Genomic DNA, 12,465 nt, shown 5'->3' with positions numbered 1-12,465 from the left:
GGTTGGAGTTTTTTGCCTGTCCCTCTCTCTGTCCTTCTCTGTTCTCAGTTTCCACTTATACATACATATATAAATACACATACACACACCTCCACAGACACCCCTAATGGAATCATCTGTCCACATGGTGCTAGTTTTGGGGCAGATTCTATTAGGCTTTGTTTTAGATGTTGCACCTTAACTGTCTCTTACAACTATCTTAAATAAAGGGCTTGTTCACACATCTGTTTGAACGAGGTTTTAACTCAACTCATTACAAAGTTTCATCTGGCTCATAACAATATTCTTGAAGTTAGACTAGTTGCTAAATGAAGGACTGTCTGGAAAACATTTACACCTCAGCACGCTGTCTGGAGTAAGATTTTCAATATTGATTTAATTAATGAAACAGTTGCCACTTTACTAAAAACTTCTCCCTACTTCTCTTCTGGTTTAGTGGTTCAGACCCTTTTGTTAGCAGACCACTGATAAGGGTTTGCAGTTATATGGGATTTGTGCTGCTAAGATAGGTGAAGTCTGGGAAGTGGGTGCTAAGGTAGAGTTGAACATCCATAGGCAGTGAGAAATTATTAATTAATGGCACTGGACTGTTAAGGAGATCTGTATCCTAGCTGTAGTATTTTGTGAAGAGTTGAGCTACTTCCTTTAGCTACAGTGGAGGTTCTTTACAACTCAATATTTACCAATCAGCAGTGCTTGCCAGTACCACAGTGTCTCTTGTTTTAGAGATAAGAAATAGTGAATGTTGAGTTTTCAGTTGCACCCATTGTCCTAGTAATTTATACATTGGTTATGAAAAAGCTTATGATAGATTGTGGCGCTAAACAAACAGCAAGTCATTTTTTTTGTTTTTAATTGGCAACTCACAGAAACACACAGAAGTGATTTATTTGATTCTGCCATTTACATCACTGTTATGAGATGAAGATGGCAAATTACCAAAGTCTTGCAATCATAGCTAGCGTTGTGACACTGCCCACTACATGCGTTATTTTCAACAAAAACACACCAAGGTATTTGAAACGGCTCCCTCTGTACACATCTTTACTTCACGAGGAGAGGCCAATGCTTTCAATGGAACATGGCAGGTAAAGAGAGAATAAGAGTAGAGAGTGTGGGGGAAGATTACAGTAAACATTTTGGCTTATTTCTCAGATAAAGCTATAACCCAATACTTCAGTTGCCTGCTGTTTATTACCTAATGATTATTCTTATATATAAATTTGTATAGTTGTAATGCTGACCTAGCCCTTAGATCAAATAATCAATAAAACCCACCCAAGGCAGTTGCACCTCTCGGAGTTGTCAACAGAAAAATGAAAAAAACATCATCATATGGAATCTTTCGGAATGTCAAGAATAAAATTTTAGATGTCATCTGTGATTATCAAAGGGTGGATATTCCATTAAAAACAGGAAGTTGCTGACTGTGTTAAAGATATTCATTATTGTGTGCAGAGGTCCAAATTCTGCTCTTCATTTAATCAAAATTTAGTGGGGTTTCACAGATGTAGTTAAGGGCAGAATTTGAAGACTAATTGGAGGTAAAAGTTGTTTCCTATTGTTATGATTAAAGCAAAAAGGAGATTATCCTGTTTTCATGACAGTTGTTTAATTAGAACTAATTAACCTTCATTGCAAATTTTCAGCGCTGGAAGATAAGTCAGTGGTGGGGCTTTGACTCACCTGCAATTCCATTTGCTTTCTTTGATCTCAACACAGAGATGCAAGAATTTGAGGGATGGAGGAGTAATATTTAAGGTTAATTAAGGTTTTAATTTAAGGTTAATGAGTAAGTCATTTAATTTTCTGTGTGTTGGCCTGCAGATATTGGGCCAAATTAATCCCTGATGTAATTCTAGAGAAGTCAGTGGAGTTACAACAGGTATTAGTACGGTTCCATTGATTTTGCCTCTCTCAGTGTACTGGAAAAGATTTATCATTCACAATGCAGATTGCCCCCGTCTTCACTGCTGAAGATATTTGTTAGCAACAGGTGGAACTAAAATGCTCCAATTAAGCAAAGGAATATCTGAATGTTTGATCAGAACCCATAGGCAGGGCCAGACTGAGCAGTCCTGAGCTCTAGGGACACCCACATATGTGGCCCCCACACCCATACCTTGGCCCCCCCTTTATTTGAGCAATAGTGCAGGGTCCACCACTACAGTAACTGAGGAGCCTGCTACCATGCTTGTTTGGACAGGCTGTCATAACCTAGTCCCAGATTTGGACCTTAGCGTCCAAAATATGGGGGTTAGTATGAAAACCTCCAAGCTTAGTTACCAGCTTGGACCTGGTACTGCTGCCACCACCCAAAAAATTAGAGTGTTTTGGGGCACTCTGGTCCCCCCGAAAACCTTCCCTGGGGACCCCAAGACCCAAACCCTTGAGTCTTACAACAAAGGGAAATAAATCTTTTCCCTTCCCCCCCTCCAGGTGCTCCTGGAGAGATACACAGAAACAAGCTCCGTGAATCTAAACAGAGGGATTCCACCCTCCCCGTTCCCAGCCTGGAGAACAGAATTACCAAGAGTCAATCTCTCTTCCCCCCTCACCCAGAGGGAATGCAAAGTCAGGCTAGTACATCTAACACACACAGGTTTTCCCCTGACTTCTTCTCCCACCAATTCCCTGGTGAACTGCAGACCCAATTCCCTGGAGTTCCCCAGTAAAGAAAAACTCCAACAGGTCTTAAAAGAAAGCTTTATATAAAGAGAAAGAAAAATACATAAAAATGGTCTCTCTGTATTAAGGTGACAAATACAGGGTCAGTTGCTTAAAAGAATATTGAATAAACAGCCTTATTCAAAAAGAATACAATTTAAAGCACTTCAGCAACTATAGACATGTAAATACAAAACGAAAAACCAACTTTGTACTCACAACTTGAAAACAAAAGATTAAAAAGCAGGAAATAGAAATCACTCCTTGGCTGGTGTCTCCCTCTTCCCCGGTGGCTGGGCAGGAAGGGATCCATCCAAAAAGAAGGATTCAGATTCTCCCACCCAGGCAGAGGATTCTATATATGTGTCGGTGTGCCCACTGCCATCATCCAGCAGAGTGTGTCCTCAGAAAGAGGGTCCAAATACTGAGCATCTACTGATAAATGACAAAGAGTCCTGTGGCACCTTATAAACTAACAGAAGTATTGGACCATAAGATTTTGTGGGTATTCTGTTAGTCTATAACAGGGGTCGGCAACCTTTCAGAAGTGGTGTGCCAGGTCTTCATTTATTCACTCTAATTGAAGGTTTCGCGTGCCAGTAATACATTTTAATGGGTTTTAGAAGGTCTCTCTCTACAAGTCTATAGATAATATAACAAACTAGTGTTGTATTTTTTAAAATGTTTAAGAAGCTTCATTTAAAATTAAATTAAAATGTTGATCTTACGCCACCGGCCTGCTCAGCCTACTGCTGGTCTGGAGTTCTGTTCACCTAGGCTGGCAGTGGGCTGAGTGGGGCCTGCGCCTGGGACCCCAGCGGTCCCGGCCCTGCCCACATACAGTGGGTACCTAACTTCTCCCTGGTTCTGGCCCATTCTCTTCCTCTCTCTGCACTGAGCTGAGGGTGGGAGTGCACTGAGCACAGGGCTGGGGGTGAAGGGTCTGGCCAGGAGCTAGAATGAAGGAGGGGGCTCAGGGTTGGGGCAGGAGGTTTGGGTGTTGGGGCTCTTACCTGGGCAGCTCCCAACTGGTGCGAGGGGTGCAGGTGGGAATGTGACTCCTGTTTGGTGCTCAGGGTGGGGGTGGGGATGGGGATGTGTGGGGGTGCATGGGATGTGGGGGGGCTGGGGATGTGGAGGGTGTAAGAGTCAGGGGAGAGGGTTAGGGGCATGTGAGGGGGTGCAGGTGTCAGGGTAGGGGGGCTGGGTATGTGTAGGGGTGCCAGAGTCAGAGCTGGGGTCATGGGGAGGTGAAGGAGTCAACTGAGGGCCAGGTGGTACAGGACTCAGGGCAGGGGCCTGGGGGGGGCGTGGGGGTGCAGGGCAGAGGACTGGGTGTGTTGGGGGGGTCAGAGCTCAGGGCAGAGGGCTGGGTGACTGCCCTCCCAGAATCCCCAACCCCCCACCGCTCCTTGTCCCGACTATCCCCTCCTGGGACCTCACCCCCTATCTAAGCCTGCCTACCCCTTGTCCCCTGACTGCCCCCCTAGGTTCCTACTCCCTACCTATCCCCTGACTGCCCCAACCCTTATCCACACCCCCGCACACAGCCAGACCCCCTGGACTCCCATGACTATCTAAACGCTCCCTGCCCTGACAGGACCCCCAGAAATCTGGACCCATACAACCCCCCTGCTCCCTGCCTGCCCCAACCCCTCTCCACACTCCTACCTCCTGACAGCCCGCCCAGAACTCCCGACTCATCCAACCCCCCCAGCTCCTTGTCTCCTGACCACTCCCTCCAGAGAGCCCCCCACCATAACTGCTCCCCCAGGACCCTCCTTGCTCCCTGTCCCCTGGCTGCCCTGACTTCTATCCACCCCCCAAACAGACTCCGGGACTCCCATGCCCCATCCACCGTGCCTGCTCCCTGACTACCCCCTCCAGAGACCCCCACCCCTAACCACCCCTCCGGGATCCCACCCACCCTGCTCCCTGTCCCTTGACTGCCCCCCCCGGTCCCCTTACCATGAGGCTTCCTGCTCATCTGGAGCCCTGCCCCGCCCCTCAGAGTGCTTCGCGCACGGCAGCAGGGCTCCGGATGAGCGGGGAGCGTCTTTACCTCTCCACAGAGTCAAATGCTGCCCCGCGGAAGTGTGCAAACCCCAGCCCCGGTAGCGCTGCGCGCGTGGCGGCAGGGCTCTGGGGGAAGGCGGGGGAGGGGCCGGCGGCTTGCTGTGCTCGGCCAGTGCTCTGGCCCGGGACTGCAGACCCCACTGTTTGCCACGTCTACAGGATTTTTAATGACACGCAGAGTCCCAACAGGCGGCCGCATGCCATTAAAAATTGGCTTGCGTGCCATCTTTGGCACGCGTGCCATCGGTTGCCGACCCCTGGTCTATAAGGTGCCACAGGTCTCTTTGTCACTTTTTACAGATCCAGACTAACACGGCTACGTCTCTGATACTCTACTGAGATGGTGTCAGTAAGGGCCCCCAGAGTTCCAGAGGCTTGGTGTGCTCTAGTGGTGGTGGGAGCCAAACATCCCCCTTCCCACCTTCCCGGCTTAAGTGGCTGCTGTTCCTCACTCTTCTGGAGCAGATACCTTCTTGGCCTCCCATTTCCAGAATAAATAGATGGCTTCATGTACTCCACTGCAAGCTGAACTTAAATTCTGCTTCAAGATCCTTGCGTTCTTCCATGAAAATTCTATAGCCGCTTTAGATAGTCAAAACAACTGAGGTTTTATGTAATTAAATATGAAAATGCCATATACAGCCAGTATGATTTCTGTGTTGTTTATTTTGGTAGCAAACCCAAATTATTTTACATTGCCCTCACACTTTCAGTTTTGAATCAGATAAATGGGGCAGATATTTTACACCTTCCAGAGCTATTGTTTCTGGCTTTCTGCAAACTAGAGTGACCAGATGTCCCAATTTTATTGAGACAGTCCCGATTTTTGGGTCTTTTTCTTATATAGGCTCCTATTATCACCCCACCCCCTTTCACATTTGCTGTCTGGTCACTCTACTGCAAACACAAGAAGACATCACTGTATTGTTTACACTTGGTTCATGTTTTGAAGTTATTCTTTGCAACAATGAAGACTAGAAATATAATTACATTTTTAAATGATAACTTAGATTATTATGTCATCATGTGGCTCCAGGAGGCAAGTCCTTGACATGTGCCTAGTTTTCTATGCCACAATCAACTTTGCCTGTGAGGTCTGTAAATCTGGTGTAGAAATCTTGCAAGTGTTTTTTCTCACAGTATTTCACTACTTCCACTCCTGGTCCCAGCTGGAATCAAGTTTTTGAAAAGCAAAGAAAATAGAGGAGGATGAGATTCTATAAATAAAATGTGTCATATTGCTAAAAGTTTTGAGTTGAGCCTGGGCAAGAGAATGCTTAGGGTGGTTCTCATTTTATCTACACAGAATTGCCCATCAGGGCAAGAACCTCTTCACCTCTTCATATGTTACCATACAGTCTTTACTGCTGAGTGAGATTCCTCATTGTCACTCTGCTACTTGGGACCCAATTCTGAAAGACCTCAAGTGTAAAACTACCAGGGATGTCAGTGGGAATGCCATGCTTGCAGCCTATGGAATCCTTGCAGTATTAATTAATTAATTAGTGTGTCACAGGAAATAACACCCAAGAATCAAAAACAGTTCATATGACAGTAGTTAGATATTTGCCTCTTCACAATTCCCCAAAACTACAAAAACTGACTACAAAGACTATGCATGTTGCAAGCTATCATTTGTATTTATATTTCATTTTAATACAGTTTTAAGTACCATAAAGAGGTAAGAATTCTACTCAAACAGATGTGTTTGGTTATTTGTATCTTGAGATCTGCTCCCTCATTCACTTAAATGAGTTGCTGAGTAAATCCATTAAATACGCAACTTTGAAGTAAACGTAGGACAATAATTACCGGGTTGCTATTTCATAAAAGAAATTTCTTTTAAAATTAATCCTCAAATTCATCCAGTATTTTTATCACCTACTCTTATGAAAGGCATCTGTGCTGGGACTGCCCCAAAAAACAGCTTGTGCATCCCAAAATATGTTGTGGAAATGGGAATTTTAGGAGTCTTGCTATAATTTTAAGCTTTCACAATTGGAAAATACATATAAAAATGGTTTTAGCAGGCCCTTATCAAAAATCAGAGGCAATTAGTGTTTTGGCATGTAATTTATGATTGTCAGCATAGACAGTAAGGATGGCAGTACTGAACTCTTAATTAAGATTTTTAGAGGGAGTTTTGTGTCTTGTTGCATCCTGTTCACACCATTCCGTTTTTGTGTTCTTTTTCCACTAATGTACAAACACAGTGATGACCATTACCAGTCATCATATACCAGCAGTTTCCCCATCCTGCTTTCTGAGACATTGCAGATTTTCCCTAAGAAGAGGCAACTATTGTAGGCACCTTTGGGAAATACTGACTGCGTAATAGTTTACCCCTGTATAATGGCAAATAAAGGTATCCAATACTGCACTCCACAGTGTAACAATGTACTTTATTACATTTTAATAGTTACATATATTTAGTTCACATATGTTCCCAAGAATACGGGTCATTTGTTAGCAAGCTAATAGAAACGTATAATTATTTCTGTATCTCAGCATTTCCCAAGAGCTGGGTGGTCACATGACTAACAGTAACATCATGAGGAGGAGCCAAACTGCACATAACTTTGAACATTTGGGGACAGATTTTGATTTTGGATAGCCCTAAGCAAGGGATTGTGTGTAAACTGTACTGCTCCAGAGATGCCCCAGGGGATAGACACAAGCCTCTTGAGTAACAATTCATTCATTTCTTCCTCCTTTGCTTCCAGTGGATAATTTACTGCTGGCCTTTAACAGCAATAAATTACTATGCTTCATACCTCTCACATATACATAGATGCTGGCTTAGTTATTCTGGCCACTGAGTTGGGGGTTAGACTGTTCCCTGCCTGAATATTGCCTACCTGTGTCAGGGAAAGATTAAGCAAACAAGGGCCCCTGCTAATCCCTGTGTTCCTGACCCAAGGCTGGGTTGTTTATATAGGGATGTAAAGTTCTTATTCCCTTGGCGAAGTGTGTAATTTAAGACAGAATGTAGCACTATTTAATTAGGATAGAATGTGGCATTTGTGATATTTTCACTATATGCCTTTGGTGAGATGAATACAGTGCAAAAAGATTCCAGTTGTGCCCTGAATTAACATTTCCTATTGCTGTGTGTATAACAGACATCTGTTATAATGAGTCTTCTTGGTTGATTTCAGAACACACTCAGAAAATGACAGTACCTCTTTACCACCTGCTGACTCCTGCACCAGTCCTACTAAAATGGATTTATCATACAGTAAGACTGCCAAACAGTGCCTAGAGGAGATATCTGGTGAGTAGCATGTGGGAAAAACCTCAGTATAGAAATGTTCTATGTCTTTGTTTACATAGCTCTCCTACTAACAGCTTAGCAATGGTTTAAAATAATACCTTTGACCTCTATTCATTATATTAAATATGCAGAGAAAGTGGGTCACATGCTGTTAGCACTTCAACTGCAAATTCTTTTATCTAAGCTGTCTCACTTAGAATATCCTCTTCATCATTTTGCAGAAACTGGAGTGTTCATAAATTAGGATTCCAAGACATTATTATTGTCAGTATCATACTGAATTCTGTATGAGGAACCTTGAGAAGCCTATCTCATAATGTGTGACACTGGGAGAATAAGATCAAATCAAAATGTCAGAAGCTGAAGTGTTAATAACATAACATTTTTATTTCTGTAAGAGAACCTAGATTTCAAAAAGGGAGTAAATGAACAAATCCTTACAGTCGTGCTAGCCTGTGGCCCACTCAGCAAGCTTCTATCTTGGGGTTCCCTATAAATTTGGGTTCAAATCCTTACCAGATTACAATTGTACAAATGAGTTTCTATATTTTTTTGCGACTACAGGTCATATCATCAGCTGTTGTACATTGGCATAGTCCTTTGGTGTCAATAGAGCTATGACAATTTACATCAGCTGAGGATCTGACCATAAATCTAGCTGTCAGTGGGCACAAAATAAAGTATGTCACAACTGAGTTTCACATCAGGATTGAATTGCATAGAAGAGTTGTGTACATTCAAAGGGCCTGCTTGTCTGAACTGTGGATTCCCTTTTTTACTCTGTACCATTACTTTAAAGCTTACTTTTCAGCATAAAGGGTGAAATTGTGGCCCATTGAAGTCAACTGGAGTTTTGCCATTTTCCCCCAAATTTTCAAAATTCAAACATGTTAAAAACATATCTGGTTTTTCTCACTCAAGATATAATTTGTTTAAAGGAAGTCATTTGACACACACAAATCTAAAATGCTATCGCGCTTAGATGAAATTGCCCCAGTTTTGTCATACAGTTTTGGCATCTAGCCTGATTCATATTAAAATGGAGGTTTTATCTTGTTTCAGTAAGGTAACTGGCTCTGTCTCAGTTTTTCCTCAAGTGTCTCCAAACTGACATCCCTCACCTGCCAAATTCTTGATCAAATTTTTGACAAGTAGCCCAATCTGAAACCTAATTAAGTGTTCCCTTTAGGTTCCAGTTAGATATATATTATCATGGAAACTTCTTGCAGAAGGAAAATACATTCTAAATTAGTTAAACTTTATCTTTCCTAAAGGCAGATACATGGCTCATTGGTCTTACTGTAGGCATAACAATTAAACACTTGCACATCTAAATAGGTGTAAATATTACAAAAGATGTTTCAAGAAATTATCTGAAGGGATGGTAAAAAAATCACTTTTTTGCCTGCTGTAATGATCCTCTAGGATAGCAGGTATCCGGTCCTTTTTCTGTTCTGTATAGAAGTGGAAAATGCAACAAAAAAGAGAAAGTGGCATATGGGGCACTAAAGAGACATCAGAGATGTTTCTGATCTCATTATTTAGACTCTATCATTAGCTGCAGATTGTCATAATGGGCAGCATGGCAGCAACATTGTGAGAGTTCAGCCATTGGCTCATTGTAAATTGGGCACACAGAGGAAACCAAAAGTGTGTCACTCATAATTGGCAGTTAGAAATATGAGGAATGGCTGGATCAAACAATCACCCTATGCAGCAGTTGTATTATTAGCTATCTATATGTGCTGAAGAATATCATTTGGAATCTATTCATGTGCTGGCTATTCAGGAAACTGCTCTAGGATGAGCTAGGCCGGGGTAAAAGAGAGATTTCCAAGCTCCCAAGTGTATTCCGGCCCTTCAGTGGGATCACCATCCAGCAAGGAGTGTCATTTGTACCAAGGACACATGCAAGAGTGATTTTTTGAGATATGGACTCTTAAGTAGATAGAACTGGAGAGCAATTATGAGTTGTTTTGTCTTTCTGTAACCTTTCTCTATTACATTCTATTTAAGTTCTTATACTGTGCCTATTATCATGTTACCTGAGCCCCAGGCTTGTTTTGGTTTTTGAACAACTTGATACCCAGGCCCACTAGTCAAAAGTACAATTAGTCAAAAAGAGTTTAATCCTGCAAAGCGCTGAGCGTCCCCTGCAAAATCATTTATACAGAGGGAATTGAGGTCATTCAGCCACCCACAGGACTGAGCTCAGAAAGTTTGGTCCTATTTGCGTATGTTTCATTTGTCATTCTGGTCTTTATTATTGTTTTTAAAGTGCCAAGTGTTTATTGGGTGTTTTACAATGCAAATAGAAAGACAAGATTCCCCAGTTCAAAGTTCTGGCAAGTAAGGGCCTGAGCCTGCGTGCAGTGCATAAAGTTAAGCACATGAATAGGTCTCTGCAAGATCAGGGCCTAATTTTAGGTATGGGGTAACAAAAAATGAGGAGGGGAAAGAGAGCAAGGAATAGGGTTACTAGATGTAAGGGGACTGTTATCCCCTTACTAACATTCAGTGGGGGTGTTTGGTTGCCAGCTCCCAGCACTAAAAGGGGAGGGATCGATGGCAAGTCAGGACCCTGAGACTGACAGTCCCCAGGAGCAATGGCGAGAGGCCAATGCTCCAGGTCAGCCTGATTGACAGGGCGGGCAGGCTAATCAAAGAGACAGAAGGCCAGGGTGGGTCCCATCCTCCCTGTGAGCTGAAATTGCCTGGGTCAGACGGAGTGGGGCTGAGCTGAGGAGAGAGCAGGGGCCCAAGCTAACCTGCTAGGAGCAGAGCTGCAGCCCAAAAAGCCAGAGCACAGCCCAGAGAGAGAGACCTGCCCTGGGAGGGGAGCTGCAGCGACCAGAGCCAGAGGGGTAGACAAGCAGCCCAGGAAGCAGGTGAGAGCTGAGAGAGAATCACAGAAGCAGCCTGCAGAGCAGACCTGCCATGGGAGCAGAGCTGTAGCAACTGGAGCCAGAGAGGCCAGAGAAGCAGCCCAGGGAGCTGAAGGCAGAGCAGCAGCAGCAGCAGCCATGCTGAGGCAGGGCTGGAGCAGTCCGGAGCTGGGTGCGGTGAACAGCTCGGGAGAACGAGGGGGACCCTGGGCAGTGGGCCCAGCACAGGGAGATGCCTCAGCCAAGAGGCTCTGCAGGCCAGACTTGGAGGGGGATCATAACCCTGACAAGTGCCAGACAGCAGAGTGGAAGGGAAGTCCTCAAGGGCAGGGAGGCCTCTGGGTAAAGGAAGTGGGAGCGAGGACTCAGATCCTTTCACCATCCCACTTCACCGGGGTAGTGCAGAAGCCAGGAAAGTTCCCCACAATAGCGGGACCATTCCCCCACTTACGTAGAGTAACAAAATACATTCTAATCCCAGTTTTGCTGCTCACTCACTGTATGACCAAGAGCAAGTTGGTTAAACTTCCTTCACCAGTTTCACCATCTGTAAAACAGGGATATTTGCCATCCTATGTTGCAGGGGTGATGTGGGCATTAATAAGCTAATTATTTAATAGCACTTTGAAAAAATGTACATCTCTATAATTGCTATATATTATTTTAATAATCCAATTATGTTACTAGGCTTTTACACAGTGTTTACATGTGTAACCCTTCTGCCCCTCTAGTTGGCAGCAACAAGGGCCGGGTTCAGTATCCAGGGGTTCCGTTTCAGTAACACAATGCATGACCGGCTCGAGCCCCCACCCAGTGACCTGGGACACTCACATACCACACCCCCCTGGGCGCCTCTAGGAGGCAATACTTCCCCTCTCGCAAGCACGGAGTCTGAGTGTAGCAAAATCTTTTTTAATAAAGGAAGGAATCAATGTGGCATCCCATTGGAGAAACACCACAAACAGGGTTATAACACAAACCATAAACAAAAACCCACCTCCAAGTACGTTTGCCACTGTCCTTTTTCCGCTTAGGGTTTTAAGTCCAATCACCCCAAAGTCCAACAACCCAAAAGTCTCTGGTCAATGCCACCCCAGAGTTCGAGAGTCTATCTGTAGAGGTCCCCCCCGCCCCCCAGCCTGGGTAGAAAGGGGCACCTTACGTGGTCCAGGGCCAACTGCCCTGCCTCTCCGTGGGTTCTGCTTCCGCCTTCTCCACGAACTGCTCCGCTTTACCAGCTGCTCCACTCTGCTCCTCCAGCCGTCCTCAGGAACTGCTCCGCTCCACCAGCTGCTCTGCTCCATGAGCTGTTCTGCAAAACTGCTCGGCTCTGCTCACTCTGTGGGCCGCGCCACCCGTCCCACAGCTACTCCGCTCTGCTGCCACCAGCTGTCCCATGATCCGCTCCAGCCGTCCCCGCAACTGCTCCACTCCACCAGCTGCTCTGTCCACAGCATATCTTCAGGCTCCCCCACTAGTTAGCACAATGCTCAGTGCTCTCAGCTCAGTCATTTCAGTTCTTTTTGTGATTTCAACTCTTAGTGATCTCAGCTCTTAGTGGGG

General features: G+C 44.7%; 1 protein-coding gene across 13 annotated transcripts in view; it reads left to right on the top strand.

Annotated features, from left to right (window-relative positions):
• Nucleotides 1-12,465, top strand: part of NAV3 (neuron navigator 3) — an 854,219-nt gene that overhangs the window by 645,058 nt on the left and 196,696 nt on the right. For all 13 annotated transcript variants that reach the window (XM_030548663.1, XM_030548662.1, XM_030548658.1 and 10 more), the window contains one exon: nucleotides 7,902-8,017. In XM_030548663.1, coding sequence (XP_030404523.1) covers nucleotides 7,902-8,017 — 116 coding nt within the window. The remainder of the gene's footprint in view (nucleotides 1-7,901; nucleotides 8,018-12,465) is intronic.

This window comes from Gopherus evgoodei, chromosome 1, assembly GCF_007399415.2.
Source record: "Gopherus evgoodei ecotype Sinaloan lineage chromosome 1, rGopEvg1_v1.p, whole genome shotgun sequence".
NCBI classification, from domain to species: domain Eukaryota; kingdom Metazoa; phylum Chordata; order Testudines; family Testudinidae; genus Gopherus; species Gopherus evgoodei.
Note: the sequence above shows the minus strand (reverse complement) of the source record. Positions and strands in the feature narration are given on the sequence as shown.